The sequence below is a fragment of the Phyllostomus hastatus genome, unplaced genomic scaffold (genome assembly GCF_019186645.2).
Source record: "Phyllostomus hastatus isolate PE091 unplaced genomic scaffold, TTU_PhHast_1.1 phas_contig_62, whole genome shotgun sequence".
Taxonomy (NCBI): Eukaryota; Metazoa; Chordata; class Mammalia; order Chiroptera; family Phyllostomidae; genus Phyllostomus; species Phyllostomus hastatus.
In genome coordinates, this window is record NW_025333921.1 from 16959944 (window position 1) to 16982596 (window position 22653).

The following is a 22653-nucleotide window of genomic DNA, read 5'->3' on the forward strand; positions in this document are numbered from 1 at the left end:
CCCAGGGATGACTGGATGCACATTCCCTCATCAGCCAAAACTATCTGTGGAGCAGCACCCAACCCCTCTCCAGCTTCCAGAAAACCATCAAACGGAGCGGACGAAACCCTCACTCCCCCAACTACTCCCTTCTCTGCTTAGGCCCTTCCCACTTCGCCAGTCCTACAACTTCCGCATAGTTGTCTGGGAAACTGCTTACTTCCGCCCGGCGCAGCCGTGGGCGGAGCCAAGATGGCTGAGGAGAGAACTGTGATGGTGAGCGTAGATCACGTTTAGTTCCTCGCAAGGCGGGACTGGACCGGGCAAGGCCGTACTGGTAGGGGCGGAGCGGAGTGGAGCGCGAGGCACGTTGTCAGGTTGCCTCCGTGTAACCTGCTGCCCTTGTTCTAGTGCAGACTAGTGCCCCGGGCGAGCGGCTTGCGGCGAGCGATTTGCAGCGGGTGGGGAGGCACGGGCTAGCTCCGGAGAAGTGGTCCGCCTGGGAGCAGCGCTGAATTCTTTGCAGTGCTGGGCCCATGGCACCCCTTGGAGCCCACTAAACGGAAAAGGCAGCTCTTCGTCAAAAATGGCTTTTTCCTAGCCCCATCTTTTCTGTTTTACTGGGGTTGGAAAGGCACTAAACACCTCCTGTGCAAGGCAGGCAGTTTCTGTTAATCCCCTGGATTAGGAATTGAATGTGACAAAAACCTGCCAGCGTTTAGCGTCGCTGCCTTCTGCTCGTGGGGCGGGGCCTTGTTTTCTCCGGTGTGATTACATTTAGGAAAGGAGTCTTCAGGGATTAAACTCCACAGAGTTGTCTTAACAAAGTAGTCTAGTTGAAATCGGGGTGATCCAGTAGTACTAATTTTTGAGATGTACGTTCATAATTGGGTATACTTTAGAAAGTTCCAAGCGTGAAACTTTGTTTACCTTATTTTAGTATTGGATTTCAGAGCTTGTTTTGCGCATGTTAAAATGACTTTAGTTATTCACTCGGAATTTATTGCCATTTGAAAAGCGCCCTGGAAAGCATAGACAAATTTTAGCTGTTAAAGAGCAAGGCCATTGTTATCTCTCAGAGGGGCCATTTGTTTTCTGTTCTTTTTATGTTAGAGAAATCAAATTATTTTAGTGTAATCCGGGAACTAGGAGTACAGAGCCGGATGCCCAACGCAAAGATTTTTTAAAGCTACGAATTAAAAAAAAAAGTAGGATCAGTGTTACTAGGTTTTTAATATTGGAAACATACCAAAAATACTTCGTCTACATAATCTTAAATGTAAGATATCATGGTAACATGGCATTTGCTACAAATATAGTTTATACTTTAGTGCTCATTGCAGGTATTGAAATGTGTTCATGTGCTATTGTATGTGAACTAGCTTTCTGTGATGGCAGGATTGACCTGTGCTTTTCAATCTCTAATAGTATTTTATTTTTTTTAAGAGAAAGTGATTTTTTAAAAAGACTTTATTTATTTATTTCTTTAGAGAGAGGAAAGGAGGGAGAAAGTGGGAGAGAAATACGGATGTGTGAGAGATACATTGATTGGTTGCCTCTCACACGCCCCCAACTGGCCACCTAGCCCATAAGCAAGGCATATGCTCTGATTGGGAATGGACCACAGGCCCGCGCTCAATCCACTAGCTACCCTAGCCAGGGCTCTAATAGTGTTTTAAATGCAATGGATTTTTTATTTTGATATGAATTTAGCACTTGAGCCTGAAGTTTAATTACTATCATTATTGTCAAATTTATTGCTAGCAGTGTTATATTTACAGTAATATTTTTTTCAAGTTACCACTGCATGGAAATTTGAGTTTCTGTTTTTTTTTTTTAAATTGTTTGAATCTTTTAATAAAATGACCCAACAGTCCTCCTAGACCGGTATCCTGTCAAAATAGAAGCAAAACATATGCATATAGTACAAGGATATTTATTTGCATTATTGCTTACAGTTGCAAAAAGCTGGAAACAATAAACGCCCATTGATGAAGTAATGGATGACTTCTGATATTTCCATGTGTAAGAAGATTATGCAGCCATTTAAAAGAATGTTAGGCCCTGGCTGGTGTGGCTCAGTGGGTTGAGTGTGGGTCTGTGAACTCTCGCGTGCCCCATCCTGGAGACCTGGCCTGCAACCTAGGTATGTGCCCTGACTGGGAATCAAATCTGAGACACTTTGGTTCGCAGGCTGGCACTCAGTCCACTGAGCCACACCAGCCAGGGCATAAATTTTTTTTTTTAAATAATAATGTTAGAACTATATATGTTGACATGGAAGGATTTCTATAGTATGTATTTAAATAAAAGCTAGATGTGAAGTGGGGTATATTGTGTAGTCTTAATTTTGTGACACAAAGGAAAAAAAACACAGATCTGTAGATATGGGTATATAGATGTGGAGAAGACAAAGACTTGAAACTCACAGAGAACTTTGAACAAACACATAAATAAAAGTCTACAAATGCTGTAACGGCCTTGAGGACAGGTGACATCCCAGCAAAATGGAGTGAAACTAGCCCAGTGTGGGACATGGAAGTTCTAATTTACTACCCACATTATTTAGATTACTACTAGTTCCTTAGGGAGGGAAAATGGGGGCTGACATTTATATTTTATTTTATTTAAGAATATAATAAATTGTTCAGAGATCTTTTTGAAAAATCTGAGCAGATAATTTTAGTGTCCCTGACTTACAACATTTTTTGTGATTCTCTAGTTCCCATTATTTGATGTATTTGTATAAACAACTTTCTTCCAGTAAAGTTTTTTGGAATGTAGCCAAAATCACTACTGCACTAGTTGATTTTGTTCAAATAGAGTACCTACCACATATCAAGCATGACAAAAATATTTGTTAGATGCGCAAATGATCACAGAACTACATAAAAATGAAGAAAGAACTCCCTCCCCCCCAAAAAAAAGATTTTATTCTACATACATCCCAGCCATAAATGAGATCAAATAGGTTAATAGAATCCTAGAATGTTCTGGAAAGTCTTTTGAGGGACACATCAAAAAAATATATACTTCATTTTACTTGATGTAGGAAAAAAGGTTGCTGATTCATGAAGATGCTTTTGAACCATTAAAATTCTTTACTTAGTATGTTCCCCAAAGTTCAAAATAAAAATTCCCAGATCAAAAACAGTATAGTTCTTTGGGGTATAATTATACATATCATAAAATTTACCCATTTTATTTGTTTTTTAAATTTTTTAAAGATTTTATTTATTTATTTTTAGAAAGAGGGAGAGGGAGGAATAAAAATAGGGAGAAAAACATCAATCTGTTGCTTTGAGCACTCCAGCTGGGGACTTGGTCTGAAACGCAGGCATGTGCCCTGACTGGGAATTGAACCAGCAACAGCCACTGAGCCATACCAGCTAGGGAAAATTTACCCATTTTAAACATAAAGTTTTATTAATTTTAGTAACTTTATGTAGTTGTACAACCATCACCACAACTTATGTCCATCACTCCAAACAGTTACCTTGTGTCAATTTGCAAGCCAACCTGTACTTATGACCCCAGCCCCCTGCCGATTTGCTTTCTGTCTATAGTTTTGCCTTTTTTTGCAGTTTCACATAATGGAATCATAATATGTAGTCTTATGTGTCTAATTTTAATTTAGCGTGTTTTATGAAGTTCATTTATACTGTTATATGTGACAGTAGTTTGTTTTTATTCCTAAGCAGTATTCCATTGTATAAATACATTTATCCATAAATTGATGGGCATTTGGATTGTTTCTTGGTTTTGGCTATTTTGAATAATGTTTTAAATATTGGCATACAAGTTTATGCATGGGTATATTTTTATTTCTCTAGGAGTGGGATTGCTGGGTTGTAAATATATATTTTAAATAAAACCTGCCAAACTGTTTTCCAAAGTGGCTGTACCTTTTTACATTTCCTGAGCAGTGCATGAGCATTTTAGTTTTTCCACATCTTTGTTAATTTAACACTTGGTATTGTCATTCTTTTTTTTTTTTCAGCCATTTTACTAGATGTGTACTCAAGGTTATTTTGGTTTTAATTTGTATTTCTGTAATGGAAAATGGTACTGAGTACTTTTTTTATGTGCCTATTCATCCATATCTCTTGGTGAAGTGTCTCTATAAATTTTTTGCCTATTTTTAGTTTTATATTTTTTCATATTTTCTTTTGTCCATTTTAAATGGGTTATTTGTTTTAGTATTAAGTTTTCTGTTTGTTAAATCAAGACAATTAGTTAAAAGAACAAGTTGTTCTCTTGTGTTTTGAGGATTAATTTTTGTTATGAAATACATCTTCTAAAAGAGGGAATAAGAAAATGTCATTAACAGTAACTCTGGAATCTCCTAAGACTCTCTTCCCTGCTGCATTTTCTTCCTTCCCCACTAGAAGTAATCTGTTCCCTCAATTTTATGTTATTTTGCTTTTTAAAAGTAGTTTTACCATATTTAATACCCCTAAATAATATATTGTTTTTATTTTATTTTTTAGAGAGAGAAAAGGAAACATTGATTTGTTGTTCCACTTATTGATGCATTCATTGGTTGCTTCTTGTATGTACCCTGCCCAGAGATGGAATCCCCAACCTTGGCATATGAGGATAATGCTCTAACTAGTTGAGCTACCTGCCAGGGGCCTATATTGGTCTTTAAAAACTAAAGTTTAGTTCATTTTTTATGCTGTATAGTATCCCAGTATATGAAAATACAGTTAATTTATCCATCTTACCAAATAGAGATTTGGGTTATTTCTGATTTTTTTAAAACTTTATTGAGGTATAATTGACAGAGTTGTAAGATATTTAAAGTGTATGTGGTGATCTGATATACATATATTGATGCATTGTGAAAGGATTCCCACCATTAATATAATTAACATAGCTATCACCCCACCCCATTTTTTTGTGTGAGAACAGTTAAGTTCTACTTTCTTAGCAAATTTCAGTTATACAATACAGTATATTATTGTTAACTATAATCACCATGCTATACATTTGAGCCTTAGACTTTATTCATCCTATAGCTGAAAATTTGTACTCTTATACTAACCTCTCCCTATGTCTTCCAACTCCTGGGAACTGCTTCTCTATTCCCTATTAATTCAGCCCCCCCCCCCCATCTGATTTTTAGTTATTAAAAAGAATGCTGCTATGAACAGGGCTAGGACTAGGGTAAGGCAAAATTGAGAAGTAAGAGTGTCTCAGACTTAGCTATGAACATTCTTTTAACAGGTCTGCCCAGAAAATATTCTGCCATGTAATATGAGAACTGGAGACATTCATGAGAAAGAATGTCTTCTTGTACAGAAGAATGTACAAGAAATATTGTACATGGGACAATGATGCCTCAGTCCTCTTGGAAGTAGACACCTTGGTACCTCACAGTTCTGCCAGCATCTCTTCCACTGTTCAAAACACTACAACGTCCTTTGTTGGTATTGCCATCGGCTGCTTTGTTGTATTTTCCTGAATCTCATCGATGGTCTGAAATCTCTTCCCTTTCAAAGGTGATTTTAGTTTTGGGAAAAAGTCAGCAGTTGGCAGGGCACCAAATCTGGGCTCTAGGGGGGCTGAGTCACCTGGGTGATTTGATGTTTTGCTAAAAAACTTTGCACAAGACATGATGCATGAGTGGGTGCATTATCGTGATGAAGCTGCCAATATCCAGTTGCCGAAAGCTACAACTTTTCGTGGTATTGCATCACCCAACCGACAAAGAACGTAGAGGTAGTACTTCTTATTAATTTGTCCTGGAGCGGGGATACTTGTGATGGACAACACCTTTCCAATCAAAAAGCACAGTTAACATGGTCTTGATTTTGCTGCAACTTTGCTGTGCTTTCTTCAGGCATGGAGAACCAGGCAACTTTCCTTGGGATGACTGGGCCTTCATGTCCAGATCATAGCTATAGTCCCACAATTCATCTCCAGTATGACTTCCTTGAGGAAATCTAGTTCATTGGTAGTGGTTTGAATCAAGTCATTAGCAACTGCAGCATGATGTTCCTTCTGCTGTGGTAGCAGAAGTCACGGGATGAATTTTGCCAAGACTCATTTCATGCCAGGATCCAGCATCAAAATCTTGGACACAGTAGTTTTTGGAATCCCTAGATCAGCTTCTATTTCTCTCATTGTCAGGCACTGCTCTTTGTTGACTGCAGCCCCTACACATTCAACATTCTTAGGTGTTTTGCTTGTTGGAGGCCTTCCAGAATGTGGATCACTTTCAACAGATTCTCAACCATCTTTTAAGCATTTGTTCCACACTTTTCCTTGTGCTGCACTTAATGCGTTGTCCCTGAAAGCCTTCTGGATGATCTGAATAGTTTCTCCTGAGGAATGTTCAAACTTAATGCAAAATTTGATGCACTTTCATTGCTCGACTCTCTCAGTCATTTGGAATGCAATGGCCACACAGTACACATTCTCACTTCATGGCATCTACCACCTCCATTGACTAGTACAGTGAAGTCATTTTTCATGAATGCACGCACATTCCAGTCCACTCTCCTTGGCTGCCAGGTTACCTCAGTGTTGTGCAAACCATTCTCATTATATTAACCATGGCTGGAGTTTTCCTGGACAGACCTCATAAAAGAGTTTCTCTAGGGTATTTATACAAATGGATTGCTGGACCATGGGATATGTACATCTTCAACTTCATTACTTATAGGAAACTCTAAGGTAGTTATAACAGTTTATGCTGCTACCACCAGTTCCTGTTGCTTACGTCCTTGTTATTGTTCCAATTTAAACTTTTGTCAATATAATGGGTATGAAATGAAATGTTTTATGTAATATTAGTTTATCATTCCCTGATTATTGGTGAGATAGAACAGGTTGTTCTACCTATAATAGGTTGTTACTTTTTCTTTTCTGTGCAGTGCCTGGTTCATGTTTTGCTTAGTTTTCTATTTGCTGTCTTTCTTATTGATTTGTAGTTATTTATATTTTCTGGCTTTCTTTTTTTTGTTGTTGTGTTCTGTAGTACAAATATCTTTTTAAAAATATTTTATTGATTATGCTGTTATAGTTGTACCATTTTCCCCCTTCACTCCCCTCCACCCTGCACACCCCCTCCCACCCACATTCCCCACCTTTAGTTCATGTCCATGTGCCATCCTTACAAGTTCTTTATCTTCTGCATTTCCCATACTATTCTTACCCTGTCTATTTTCTACCTACCATCTATTTTACTTATTCTCTGTACCTTTTCCCTCTCTTTCCCCCTCCCACTCACCTGTTGCCAACCCTCCATGTGATCTCCCTTTCTGTGGTTCTGTTCCTGTTCTAGTTGTTTGCTTAGTTTGCTTTTGTTTTTGTTTTAGGTGTGGTTGTTAATAATTGTGAGTTTGCTGTCATTTTACTATACATGTTTTTTATCTTTTTCTTAGATAAATCCCTTTAACATTTCATATAATAAGGGCTTGGTGATAATGAACTCCTTTAACTTGACCTTATCTGGGAAGCACTTTATCTGCCCTTCCATTCTAAATGAAAGCTTTGCTGGACAGAGCAATCTGGGATGTAGGTCCTTGCCTTTCATGCCTTGGAATACTTCTTTCCACCCCCTTCTTGCCTGTAAGGTCTCTTTTGAGAAGTCAGTGGACAGTCTTATGGGAACTCCTTTGTAGGTTACTGTCTCCTTATCTCTTGCTGCTTTTAAGATTCCCTCCTGATCTTTCATCTTGGCTAATGTAATTATGATGTGCCTTGGTTCCTCCTTGGGTCCAAGTTCTTTGGGACTCTCTGAGCTTCCTGGACTTCCTGGAAGCTATTTCCTTTGCCAGATTGGGGAAGTTCTTCATTATTTGTTCAAATAACTTTTCCACTTGTTGCTCTTCCTCTTCCCCTTCTGGTATCCATATAATTCAGATGTTTATAGATGCTCATATAATTCGGAACGTCTAAAGATGTCCTGGAGGTTCCTAAGCCTCTCCTAATTTTTTGAATTCTTGTTTCTTCATTCTTTTCTGATTGGATGTTTCTTTCTTCCTTCTGGTCTGCTCCATTGATTTGAGTCCCAGTTTCCTTCCCATCACTATTGGTTCCCTGTACATTTTCCTTTATTTCACTTAGCGTAGCCTTCATTTTTTTCATCTAATTTGTGACCAAATTCAACCAGTTCTGTGTGCATCCTGATTACCAGTGTTTTGAACTGTGCATCTGATAGGTTGACTGTCTCTTTGTTGCTTAGCTGAATTTTTTCTGGAACTTTGATCTGTTCTTTTGTTTGGGCCATTTTTTTTTTTTTTTGTCTTGATGTGCGTGTAATGTAGTGAGGGGCAGAGCCTTGGTTGTTCACCAGGGCAAGGCAACCCATGTCGCTGGGTTGTGATGCTGTATGTGGGGAGGGGTCCAAGAGGGAACACTGGCACTTGCTCCACTCTGTGCAGAATTTCAGCCACTTTCCCTACTTCCCACCAGCAAATTGGGCCCTTCTGGTGCTGATTCCTGTGTGGGCGGGTTTGTATATGTTCTAGGACTCTGTGGGTCTCGCCAAGGAACTCCTGTGAAGCTGAGAGTTTCTCCTGGCACCTCAACTGCCACAGGTGTTTTCAGTGATTTGAGGCTTCATTTCCTCTTGCTGGGACCCCAGGTTGTGAGGTCTGTTTTGCTCCCCACTTTCACCTGGTTTATCTGCATGCGAATGTGGGTCAGCCAGGTCCACCAGCCACCTTGTACACCGTGCCCCGCCACAATCTGATGCTTTGCTGGGTCCGTCGCCACCTTGTGGACCTGGGGTTTGCCAGCCACCACTTTGCTGCAACCCCCCTCTTCCCCTCCTACTGGTCTGGGTGAATATATCTACTTTAACTCCTTGGTTTTTGGACTTCCATTCAGTTCAATTTTCTGTCGGTACTAGTTGTTTTTTGTTTCTAAATTTTTATTGTCCTTATTTTGGTTGTGTGAGGAGTCACAGTGTGTCTACCTATGCCTCCATCTTGGCCAGAAGTCCTATAGTGCAAATATCTTTTAATTTTTTGTCTTCCTTTTGGAACAGAAGTTACTAATTTTAAGTGGTTAAATATTTAGATCTTTTTCTTTTTTAAATTTATTTTTCAATCACAGTTGACATACAATAACGTATTAACTTCTGGTCTACAATATAGTGGATAGACATTTATATACCCTATCAAGTGGTCATTCTGATCAGCCTAGTACCCATCTGACACCATACATAATTATCACAATGTTATTGACTATGTTTTCTATGCTGCACTTTATGTCTCTGACTGTTTTTAATAACTGGCAATTTGAACTCCTTCACCGTGTCATCTTTGCCATCCAGCCCCCCAACCACCCCCCATCTGGTGACTATCAATTTGTTCTTTGTACCTGTGAGTTTGTTTCTGTTTTATTTGTTTTTGTTGTTTGAATTCTGCATATAAGTGAAATCATATGTCTTTCTCTGTCTCATGTATTTTACTTAGCATAATACTCTCTAGGCCCATCTATGTTGTTCCAAATAGTAACCTTTCCCTTTTTCATGGCTGAGTAATATTTCATTGTAGATATGTACCACATCATCTTTATCCATTTGTCTATCTTTAGACATATAGGTTGCTTCCATATCTGGGTTACCATAAATGATGCTGCAGTAAACATAGGGGAGCATGTATTTTTTCAATTAGTATTTTAGATTTCTTTGGATAAATAACCGGAAGTGGAATTGCAGGATCATATGGTAGTTCTATTTTTAATTCTTTGAGCAACCTTCATACTGTTTTCCACAGTGGCTGTACCAACAGTGCATGAGTTTTCTCTTATCTCCATATCCTCCCCAAAACTTGTTTATTGATTTATTAATGATAGCCATTCTGACAGGAGTGCGGTGGTATCTCACTGTGTTTTTAATTTGTATTTCTCTGATGATTAGTGACATTGAGCATCTTTTCATGTCTTTTGGCCATCTGTATGTCCTCTTTGGAGAAGTGTCTATGCAGGTCCTCTGCCCATTTTTTATTTGGACTTCTTTTTGTGTGTGTGTGTTAAGTTTTAAGAGTTCTTTATGTATTTTGGATATTAACCCCTTATATTGTGTACCATTCTCCCATTCAGTACCTTGTCTTTTTGTTTTGTTAATGGCTTCCTTTGCCATACAGAAACTTTTTATTTTAATGTTGTTTCATTGGGTTTTTTTTTTTTTCAGTCATTTCCCTTGCACAAGGATGCATATCCAAAAAAAAATATTGCTTAGAATAATTTCAAAGGGTTTACTGCCTGTGTTTTGTTCTAGGAATTTCATGGCTTCACATCTTACATTTATATCTTTAATCCATTTTGAGTTTTATTTTTGTATATGGTATAAGAAAATGGTCTAGTTTCATTTTTCCCAACACCATTTATTGAAGAGACTGTCCCATTGTACATTCTTGCCTCTGTGACAGCGAGAGTTTATATTTGGGTTCTCTATTCTGTTTCATTGATCTGTGTATTAGTTTTCATAGCAATACCATGCTGCTTTGATTACTCTAGCCTTGCAGTATAGTTTGATATCCAGTCACATGACACCTTCAAGTTTGCTCTTTTTTCTCAAGATTTCATTAGCTGTTCAAGGTCTTTTGTGGTTTTATATAAATTTTAGGATGATTTGTTCTAGTTTGGTGCAAAGCACCATTGGTATTTTTATAGGATTATGTTGAATTTATAGATTGCTATGGGTAGTATGGACATTTTAAGGATGTTAATTCTTCCTATCCATGAACACAGTATGTGCTTCCATTTATTTGTGTCTTCTTCAGTTTCTTTTTTCAGTGTCTTATAGTTTGTCAAGGCCTTTTACCTTCTTGGTTAAATTTATTCTAGAGTATGTTCTCTTTTTGTTTTTAATATTTTTTTCAAAATGGAAGAGGAGACGGATATCCTCACCTGAGGATATGTTTACTGATTTTACAGAGAGGGGAAGGATGTGGGGGAGAGAGAGAGAAACATTGATCAGCTGCCTCCCATGTGGTGGTCACACCACAACCAGATATGTGCCCTGACCCAGAATTGAACCCACAACCTTTTGGTGTGCATGGGATGATGCTCTAACCGACTGAGCCAGGTGGGGAGGGATATATTTTAAAGATTTTATTTATTTATTTTTAGAGAGAGGGGAAGGGAAGAAGAGAGGGAGAGAAAGATCATCAGTGTGAGTGAAAAACATTGATCTGTTGCCTATCACATGCTTCCAACTGGGGACCTGGCCGGCAGGCCAGCCCTGATTGGGAATCGAACTAGCAACCTTTTGGTTCACAGGCCAGCGCTTAATCCACTGAGCCACTCCAGCCATGGCTAGGTGTTTTATTTATTTATTTATTTTTGATGCAATATAACTGGGGTTGTTTTCTTAATTTTTCTTTCTGTTAGATCTTTTCTAATTAGTTTGTGCTTTTATATCTTGTGGAAGTAATCCTTCCCTGCCTTATATATTTTTTAAAGGTTTTAAAATTTGCCTTTTCCATTTCAGTCTTCAAAACTTTACTTCATTTTCATTTCTCTGATGGAGTTTTTTTCTCTGGAAGTCTATTTTGTCTAATATTAATATTGCTACTTTGGTTTTCATTTTATTTCTATTTCTGTGGTATACGTTTTGCCATTTTTTAACTTTGTGTTTCTTTTTCCTTATGTTTTAGGTTTGTCTTTATACAAATATTATAAATCTATAATTAAAAAATTCATCCTCATAATCTGTCTTTTCATTGGGGAATTTCATTTTTTTTTTTCTGTTCACCGCCCCCCAACACTTTTGGGCTGAGTTTCTTATTATCTTCTGCTTTTCTCATTTCATTCCTTAGAAGTTATATATTCTGTTCTTTGGTCTTTAGTGAGTACTCCAGTTTTTAAAATATTACATGCTTAAAGCTCAAACTTAAATTTGAATAATACAGGGATCCTTGAATGCTTTATTGCCCATTGCCTTCTGCCAATTCATGCCATTGTTGTTCATTTTTGTAGTTTTTATATTTTTCAATATAACACCACAAATTATACTTTCTAATCTCTGTTTTATACAGTCAGTAAATACTTAGAATAGTTCCATATTTACCAATTCCTTTGCTTGTTCACTCCTTCATTCTGGGGTTATTTTCCTTTTTCCTAATGTATAGCTTTTAAAAATTTATTTCGTGAGCTTAAAAACTGTCAGATTTTACTTATCTGACAGTCATTTTAATTTGCCATTGTTCTTGAAAGTTAGTTTGATTGGTCTAAGTGTTTAAAAGAACAGAGGTTGGCGAAGTGTTTTTGAAAGGGCCAAAAATAAGTATTTTGAAATTTATGGGCCATACAGTCTCTCAAGTAACTTAGCTAGGTAGTTCATATTGGCTGCAGAAACACTGTAACACTGAGAAATCAAATTATTTTAGCGTAATCAGGAAACTCAGTGTACAGAGCAGGAGGTCCAATGCAAAGATTTTTCTAAGGCTACAAATTAAAACAGACACTTATTGTCTGTGGTGCAGGTCCCTGTAATGTATGTAAGGGCAGTTTTATTTTCATTTAACCTGGTCAGAATTGGTTGAATATCCAGAATCTAAAGATTAGTGTCTCTTATTACTTCTGGAAATTTTTAGCCATTATTTTTTGCTCATATCATATCAAACATAGGAGGTGGAAAGATACATTTGAAGATTTTCAACAGAGTTATAATATAAGATGTTATTTATTATGTTATTTAATATGGTGTATCCCTTAAAAAAACTCCCTTCTGGTATTAAGTGCTAGACAATTTCTGTGTAGATAACCTCATAAGCTCCCTTTTATTTTTTTTAACTTTTACTGTATACTGTAAAAGATCTAGAAAACTAGAGCTTGAAGTCTTGTTTTTAAAAAGCCATTAAGCTTAAGTGAAAAACCAAGTACAGAGTACAAAACTGCAATAAGGGCCATGGTGATTCCATGCCATCTACCTCCCAAGTCCTTCACACAGAACAGTGGCCTCAGTCCGTGGATATCACGCTGCTCTGCTGCGTGGACACAGGCATCAACCAGCCTAGGGGTGGGGTGGGGAGCTGCATCTGGGTCCTGTTGTTATTTGGGTATTCTCAACCTGGAACAGGCCACATAAGACCAAGAACCAGATGGCATGAAGGATTAAGTTGAAACATTCCCTTCCCCCCACTCTACGCCTAACATTTAACTTGTGGGTTTTGGTTCTTCCCAGGAATTGTGTTGGGTTCTTATAAGTTGACTATTAAACACTGTTCACAGTAGGGCCTTACAGCTTGGTCTAATGGGGGTGACTTCCAAAGCACTCTCATGTACTGCAGTCTCTCATTCCACCGTGTGCTACAGATGAGGCATTTAGCTGACCTTCTCTCACTATCCCTGCTGATCTGCCACCCATGGAGATCTCACAGTCAGTGGCTTGAAATGTTCTGGAAGGTCAGCATGTTAATTTCAATAGCAGATGACTTTAATCCTTTCCCAAAGCTTCTTGAACTCATCTACATCTCTTCTCTGAACCGGTATGAAATGTTCTAAGTCAGATTTATGCTTGATGGCCTCCAGAAAAAGGACTTGGAAAGTGATATCATCCACAGTCCAGTCACAACCCAGGAAAAGAAATGACTTGTTTTTATAGAGTTTCTGAATCTCTTGTAACTTGAGTGGTCCTGAGCACACTCTGATACCCAGCTGGATGGAGGACGTGCCACTAGGGTTTGTGTAGACTCCATTGGTGTGTAACATGGTCAGCTTATATTTCTCTTGAGCCCACTCTAGGACCTTTTTTTCACCAGTAAGATCAAGGGATTTGATTGTTGAAATTTGTGGTCAAGACCAGAGCTCCATTTTCCATCAGGTGGAGAACTGACTAAATAGCTGTTTTCCAGAGTCTTCCATCTTTGACTCCAAATCATCAAATACTTTATATAAGCAGTCCTTGAAGGCTGGTGTGTCTGAGTGGACTGAGTGCCCACCTGCAAACTGAAAGGTCACCAGTTCGATGCCCAGTCAGGGTACATGCCTGGATTGCAGGCCAGGTCGCTGGTTGGGGTGTGCGAGAGGGAACTGGTCGATGTTTCTCTCACACAATGATGTTTTTCTTCCTCTCTGTCTCCCTCCCTTCCCCTGTCCCTAAAAGTAAATCAATAAAATCTTTAAAAAGTAACAATAAACAGTCCTTGAAAAATATGGCTTGAACATTACTAGTACGAGGAGAGAGTTTCTGGTAAAGGTCATGGGCAACGTGAACAAGATTCTTGTCTTCATGGAGATATTTCTGAAATTTTAAGCTCTCCTCTTCTATTTTTATTTATTTTTAGAGAGAGGGGAAGGGAGGGAGAATGAGGGAGAGAAATACCGATGTGTGAGAGATACATCAATCATCAATCGGTTGCCACACCCCTAACTAGGGACCTGGCCCACAATCCAGGCATGTGACCTGACTGGGAATCCAACTGGGAGCCTTTTGGTTCTCAGGCCAACACTCAATCCACTGAGCTACAACATCCAGGGTGTCTCTTCGTCTTCTAGAAGATCAAAATCAGTGGCAGTATCCAGTAGGGCCTGAATTAACTAACCCAGTTCTAGAATTTCAGGCTGGGAACCTGAGGTACAACTGCATCATTAATGCTGGTTCCAGTCACTGGCATAAGTTCTTAAGGCGTCTGATTTTTTTCTTTTTAAAGATTTTATTTATTTATTTTTTTAGAGAGGGAAGGGAGTGAGAAAGAGAGAGAGAGAAACATCAATGTGCTGGGGGCCGTGGCCTGCAACCCAGGCATGTGCCCTAACTGGGAATCAAACCTGCGACACTTTGGTTCGCAGCCTGCGCCCAATCCACTGAGGTTACGGCCAGCCCGGGCTGACTTCTGATTTTTTTATCTTGGAAGCAGCTTCCTGAGCTTTTTGTTGGTGGAGGCGGGGGCACCATCCCTGAAGAATATAAAAATCTTGTCTATATCAGATGCCTGGCTCCTGTAGAAGCCATCCAGTTTTGTGCAAAGAATGAGAACTTCATTGTCTCTGCTTTCCCTGCTCTGAAGCTTCTGAGAAGGTATATCCTTGTCTGCTCCAAAGGCTGCTGCTCTAACTCATAAGCTCCCTTTTATTAAAGTTAACACTTCTTTTGCTTTAGTTGCTGAGAAGTATAGCATTAAATTTAATACTAGTAATATGTAGTGTCTTAAGAACTTAGTACATTTATTTATACACATTTATCATGTATCATAATTATACATTATAAACACATGTAAGTATATATAAAATATGCATTTTATATTATTAATAGTTTGACATTTGTTTTGTAAACTGTATTCAAAATAATTATTTGTATCTATATGCAGTTAATGGATTAATTGCATGATTGGAGAGCTACTTACTGATGCTTGTTATTGGAATGGTGGTGCTCTAACACAGACTTCTTTCATTTCAGAGAACTCAGCTTCCCACATCTGCTGAATCTCAAAACCCCCAGCTAAAAAAAGGTCTGTATGCAATTTCATTGTATGTGTATGTTTGCAGATTTCTTTTATTATTACTTTTGTTCTATTCTGTATGCAGTAGAGCTTTTAAAAATGTAATTATTGACAAAAGCACTATTAGTGTAAATGTTTTGCCATATTTAATTTTTATTTTATGGAGTTGTTAGATATTAGGGTATTGATTTTACCTAGAAGTGTGTTTAAGTGGAGCTTTAGTATTATGTAAATGTATATTAATTTTGTACTTGTGGTAAACTACTCTAAAATTCCCATGAGTACATATCAGGCCTCAAATAATTTCATGTATATGTTAAGTAAGTGTGAAGTTTTATAAATATTGAATCTGGGAAGCCTAATTTGATAAGGACCTATACTGTAAAGAACTACATTTTACACCCTGATAGGGGTCTGATGTATACTTTATTTTTAGAGGAACAAGATTCCTTCATTTGATGACCTAGTCTTAGGAGGAGTTTGCATCTGGTGTAGGTGACTACATATATTGGGTCTCCTCCCACACCTGAACTTTTTATTTGGCAGAAGAGACCATCTATTTTGTTACTTACTCATTTATTCATTATTGTCTAGGTAAACAAAGGCTGAATGGAAGAGGTGTGTCTTGGTCACAGCCTTATGTATTATTCTTGTCTGCATATCTGAGTTTTAGTCATCAGGCTATACTTCCTTTGCAGCATGTGCTTTCTTGTTGTCTGCTAAGAGTTTAAAGTTGATTCTGTTAATAAATTGTTTAGTTTACTTGGGGCATTTCTGTTACTATTTGAAATTATAATGCAAGTTGTAGGAAAATATGATTGCCTCAGAAATTTATTTTCAAAGAGTTTTTCAAGAAAACATCTTTCACTGAAAGATCAGTACATCTATAATTTAGATTATTTGTGAAATTTAGATGTAATTTGCCAATATTTAACATAATTGCTAATATTTTTACACCATTTCTGGGCATGAAAGTCATCTTCCTATGATGTCTGTCACTTCATTTAATCACCATGGTGATTTGACTAGTTAGGTGGAGCTAGTGGGTGTTGTGGATATATCTCCGATATTCTTCCACACTTCCATCAGAGTCAAACCCAAAGGTTGCACTGATTGTCAGATCAGGAGAACTGTAATTAGTATATACCAATCAAGTATTGGCCCATGCCTAATCCAGGCTTATGAGATACAAAGTTTAAAGCTATGGGGAAAAGGGACACATTTACATGTTATATTATAAAATTTAACAGTGCTGCAGTGCCCCTTGGAATCAATTCTTTCTCCCTTCTTCACTGCAGAGCAACTACTTTTTGATTTCTGTTATTAATGTTTAAATTTTCCTGTTCTTGAACCCCTCATAAATAGGAGTATTTGCTAGGTTCCAGAACCAATGATAGGTGTTTGGAATACACAAATAAATGGGGCATGGATTCTGCCCTCAGGGAACTGACAGTCTTCAGGGTGTATAGAGTATAAGCAGGTAATTAAAATGTAATGTATGTTCCCTAGGTCCTTTCTTTTGAATGTTAAATACTTTCAGTTTTTTCAATAATCTTCAGATGAGATGCTTAGAACTCTTTGCTATAACTGCTTTGGTCCTATGGTGAATGTGTTGGCCCTCTTGGAAGTATAAAATTCAGGACTAAACAGAGTATTCCAGGTGTGGTGTGAACAAGGCCATGTGGAACATCAGGAAGATAAAATCTCTCCATCTGGATTTTTATTTCTGTTAGTCCAGCTCAAGGTTGCATTGCCTTTTGGGCACTCATTTTGTACATTTGCAATACAAATGTATTGCCCAGTGGCAGGAGTATCATTCATATAGAATACAGTGATTGCAATAAAAATGATTTGCCTTTGGAGTTGTGGTGGTGACACAGTCCCCTAAAATATTGAGAATATAGAATGCTCTTAATTGGCACTTAATTTCTGACTTACAAAACCCATATCCATGGGTTTATTTTATGGACCATATCCATAAAATATTGAGGATATAACATGCTCTTAATGTGTACTTAATTTATGGTTTCCACAACCCATAATTTTATCTATCAATATGGTAGATTACATTGAATTTTGGAATGTTGTATCAACCTTGCTTTCCTAGGATACATCTCACATGGTAATCATGTATTACCCTTTTTTATATATGGTTTGATCCAATTTGCTAATATATTTTTTTAGATTTTATTTATTTATTTTTAGAGAGAGGAGATGGGAGGGAGACAAACCTTGATCAGTTGGCTCTCACATGTCCCCAGCTGGGGACCTGGTCTGCAACCTAGGCATGTGTCCTGACTGGGACTCAAACCTGGGACCTTTTGGTTTCACAGGCCAGTGTTCAGTTCGTTGAGCCACACCAGCCAGGGCTTTGCTAATATTTTGTTAAGGATTTTTATATTTGTGTTCCCAAAAGATGTTGGTCTATAGTTTTGTTCTTTTGTGATACTTTTGTCTCTGATATCAGGGTTATGCTGGCCTCAAACAAGTTGGAAACTATTCCCTCTTTATTGGAAATCCTGGAAGATTTTATACAGAATAGGTGTTATTTTTGTTTGTTTTAAATATTTTATTTATTTATTTTTGAAGAGAGGGGAAGGGAGGGAGAAGGAGAGGGAAAGAAACACCAATGTGCAAAGAAACATTGATCAGTTGCCTGTCTCACATATCCTGACCAGGGACGGGCCTGCAAGCCAGGGGAATCAGCCTGCCACCTTGTACCCTGCAGGATGACACCCAACCAAATGAGCTACACTGGTCAGGGCTTAGTGTTTTTCTTTCTATGACCGTGAAGCAATCTGGGCCTGGATTTTTCTTGACTGGAACATTTTAAAGTACAAACTCAATTTCTTTAATAGATGTGGGACTATTAAGGTTATATATTTTTTTAGAGAGAGCTCTGATAATGTTTTTCTTTCAAAGGAATTGGTCAGTTTCACCTCAGTTATCAAATTTATTGGCATTATATGTACATACAGTACTCCTATATTTTCCTTTTAGTATCTGTAGGATGTGTAATGATGTCCCTCTGTTGTTGCTTTTGGTAATTTGTTTTCTCTTTTTCTCAATTAGTCTGACTACCAGTTTATACATTTCATTGATCTTTTCAAAGAACTAGCTTTTGATTTTACTTTTTCCCCCTTTTGCTTTTCTATTTCAATTTCATTGGTTTCTGCTCTTATCTAATTGTTTCTTGTGTTTAATTTGCTCTCTTTTATTCAGTTTTGTTTTAAAGGTTTTATTTGTTTATTTTTAGAGGGAGGGGAAGGAAGGGAAACATCAGTGTGTGGTTAACTTCTTGTGTACCCTTTAATGGGGACCTGGCCCACAACCCGGGCATGTGCCCTAGACTAGAAATTGAACTTGGCGACCCTTTGCTTTGCAGTCTGACACCCAATTCACTGAGCCACACTAGCCAGGTCCTTTATTCAGTTTCTTAAGGTAGAAACTTAGATCATTGATTTGAGATTTTTTTTTTCAATTATAAGCATTTAGTACTTCATATGTCCCTCTAAACAGTGCTCACGTGGTTTATACACATTTCAAGTGTTGTGTTATGTTTTAACTTTTATACAACTCCTTTTTTTATTTTTACACTTACCCAAGGACTTTTTTTTATTGCTTTTTAGAGAGAGAGAATTGGTTGCCTCTTATATGCACCTGGACCGGGGATCATACATGCCCCCGACCAGGGATCAAATCCACAGCCTAGGTATGTGCCCAGACCAGAATTGAACCTCAGTCCTTTGGTTACCAGATGATGCTCCAACCAACTGAGCCACACCTGTCAGTGCAAAACTCTTTATTTTTAAATTAATAATAATTTTTATATCACCAAATTGTCATTGTTCACATTTTCTTGATTGTCTCATAAATTAAATATACAGTTCTTAATATTTAAAATTTTCCTTTGTGTTCCCCTTTGACCATGCATTATTAAGAAAAGTATTGATTAATTTCCATATATTTGGAGATGTTTCCAGATATCTTTTGTTATTGGTTTCTGGTTTAATTCTATTGTGGTTACGGAAAATACTTTGTTTTTTTTTTAAAGATATTTTTTTTATTATAGAAACACAGAAAAGGAGGGAGAAAGGGAGAGAAACATTGATTGATTGCCTTCAGTACACACTCTGGCCAGAGACTGAAACTACAACCCAGGCATGTGCCTTAACCAGAATCAAACAAGCAACCTTCTGGTTTGTGGGATAATGCTCAACTGTGCCACACTGGCTACGGCTTAGAACATACTTTCTTTTTCTTTTGTAATTTTATGTAAATATGTATATATATACACATATGTATGTATATATGTATATGTATATATTTTAAATTATTTTTATTGAGGTATAATATATATTAGTTTCAAGTATACAACATAATGATTCAATATTTATATATATTACAAAATAGTCATCACATTAAGTCTAGTTAAACATCCATTACCTCATTTTGGTTTTTTTTTCACTATCCCCACCCACCCCAGCCATCCACAAAGAACATACTTTCTCAAAGAACATACTTTCTTTCTTTTTTTTTTACGATTTTATTTATTTTTTTTTAGAGAGTGGGAAAGGGAGGGAGAAGTAGAGGGAGAGAAACATCAGTGTGTGGTTGCCTCTTATGCACCCCCCACTGGGAATCTGGCCTGCAACCTAGGCATGTGCCCTGACTGGAATCAAACCAGAGACCTTTTAGTTCACAGGTCTGCACTCAATCGACTGAGCTACACCAGCCAGGGTGGAACAGGCTTTCTATGGTTTGTTTTATGGCCCTGAATGTGGTCTGTGTTGGAAAAAGTTCAATGTACTGCAAATGTGTATTCTGCCCATTGAATGGTGTAGTCTATAAATGTCAGTTAAGTCCAGTTGTTTGAGAGTATTGTTCTTCCGTGTACTTGCTGATATGGGTATTTGTATCCTTACTAATATTAGATGCTGATTTCTCTAATGAGAGAAGAGTGTGGAAGTATGCAAATGTAATTATGGATTTGTCTTCTAATTTCAGTTCTATCAAATTTTACTTGGTATATTTGAAGATCTATTGAGGGATTGCATATACATTTAGGATAATTTGACTTCTTGGTGAATTGACCCTTTTATCATTATGTAATATTCCTCTTCTATCCCTGATACAATTCCTTGTTTGATAATAATGTAGTTGTTCCAGTTTTGTTTTGACTAGTATTTGCACAGTAATTGTTACATAGTTTACATACATTTACTAAAATTCACTTTAGTATAGAGTTCTGGGAATTTTGACAAATGAAAGTGATCATGTAACTGCCACCACAATCAAGAATTAGAACAGCTAAGACTTCCGGCAAGATGGAGGCATAGGTGGACACACCGCACCTCCACGCACAACCAAGATTGGAACAACAACAATTGAAGAGGCAGAATAACACCCAGAATTGACAGAGAATTTATCTGAATGGAAGTTGGACAGCCAAGAAGTTGAAGTAGACCCGTTCATCCAGACCGGTAGGAGGGGTGGAGAGGAACAGCATGATGCGGGTCGCGGTGCACGGAGAACAGGGTGAAATGGGCGCATAAGGCAACCGGGAGCACGTAAGGCATCTGGGGCATGCAAGATCGCAGCAGGTGGACCCTGAGTATGCAAGCGGCAGCTGGCAGACCCAGTGAGGCGGCGATTGTGGACCAGGGCAGAGCACGCAACCCAGGATCCCAGAGAAGGGATTGAGGTCCCAGGAAAACGGAGCTACTGCCATTGTTCCCTCCTGCCCCCACATACAACGTCACAATCTAGTGACTGGGGTGGCCAGCCCTGGTGAACACCTAAGGCTCCGCCCCTCACCGTAACAGGAGCGACCAGACGGAGAGAGAGAGAGAGAGAGAGAGAGAGAGAGAGGGAGGGAGGGAGGGAGGGAGGGAGGGAGAAAGAGACATGTCTCAAACAGAAGAACAGATCAATGCCCCAGGACTCATCCTTTTGAGTGACCAAGAGATAGCCAATCAATCAGGTGCACAGTTCAAAACACTGGTGATCAGGAAGCTCACAGAATTGGTTGATTTTGGGCACAAATTAGATGAGAAAATGCAGGTTACCATAAAAGAGATGAAGGAAGATGCACGGAGAACCAATAGTGATGGGAAGGAAACTGGGACTCAAGTCAATGGAGTAGACCTGAAGGAAGAAAAAAGCAACCAAACAGGAAAGAATGGAGAAATAAGAATTCAAAAAAATGAGGAGAAGCTTAGGAACCTCCAGAATATCTTTAAATGTTCCAACATCCAAATTATAGGGGTACTAGAAGGGGAAGAGGAGAAGCAACAGATTGAACACGTATTTGAACAAATAATAAAGGAGAACTTCCCCATTCTGGCAAAGGAAATAGACTTCCAGGAAATCCAGGAAGCTCAGAGAGCCCCAAAGAAGTTGGACCCAAGAAGAAACACACCAAGGCACATCATAATTACATTAGCCAAGGTAAAAATGAAGGAGAGAATCCTAGAGGCAGCAAGAGATAAGGGGACAGTCGCCTACAAAGGAGTTCCCATCAGACTGTCAGCTGATTTCTCAAAAGAGACCTTACGGGCAAGAAGGGGCTGGAAAAAAGTATTCCAAGTCATGAAAGACAAGGACCTATATCCCAGATTGCTCTATCCAGCAAAGCTTTCATTTAGAATGGAAGGGCAGATAAAGTGCTTCTCAGATAAGGTCAAGTTAAAGGAGTTCATCATCACCAAGCCCTTATTTTATGGAATGTTAAAGGGACTTATCTAAGAAAAGAAGATAAAGAAAAAACATGTATAGTAAAATGACAGCAAACTCACAATTATTAACAACCACACCTAAAGCAAAACCAAAAGAAACTAAGCAAACAACTAGAACAGGAACAGAACCACAGAAATGGAGATCACATGGAGGGTTATCAATAGGGGAGTGGGAGGAGGAGAGAGGGAGAAAAGGTAGAGAGAATAAGTAGCATAGATTGTAGGTTGAAAATAGATAGGGGGAGGGTAAGAATAGTATGGGAAATGTAGAAGCTAAAGAACTTATAAGTATGACACATGGACATGAATAAAGGGGGGGATATGGGTGGGAGAGGGTATACAGGGTGGAGGGGAGTGAAGGGGAAATGGGACAACTGTAATAGCATAATCAATAAAATATATTTTTAAAAAATTTTTAAAAAAGGGAAAAAGGAATTAGAACAGCTTAATCACTTTCCAAAATTCATTTTGACTTTGTAGAAACTACTTCTTCCACTTCCTATTACTTGCAACCATTAATCTTTTTTTTCTTC

At 38.1% G+C, this 22653-nt stretch overlaps 1 protein-coding gene and 1 pseudogene across 6 annotated transcripts in view; one reads left to right on the forward strand and one right to left on the reverse strand.

Annotated features, from left to right (window-relative positions):
• Positions 1 to 213: 213 nt before the first annotated feature.
• The window catches only part of BBS4 (Bardet-Biedl syndrome 4), a 48093-nt gene continuing 25653 nt past the window's right edge, over positions 214 to 22653 (forward strand). For 2 of the 6 annotated variants that reach the window (XM_045848700.1, XM_045848701.1), the window contains exons 1-2: positions 217 to 255; positions 15341 to 15392. In XM_045848700.1, coding sequence (XP_045704656.1) covers positions 232 to 255; positions 15341 to 15392 — 76 coding nt within the window. In that variant the 5' untranslated portion in view covers positions 217 to 231. Of the gene's footprint in view, positions 256 to 14825; positions 14963 to 15340; positions 15393 to 19012; positions 19096 to 22653 lie in introns of those variants that run through there. The other 4 variants (XM_045848698.1, XM_045848699.1, XM_045848697.1 and 1 more) reach the window with 4 other exon arrangements.
• On the reverse strand, positions 13220 to 15129 carry LOC123825115 (annotated as a pseudogene).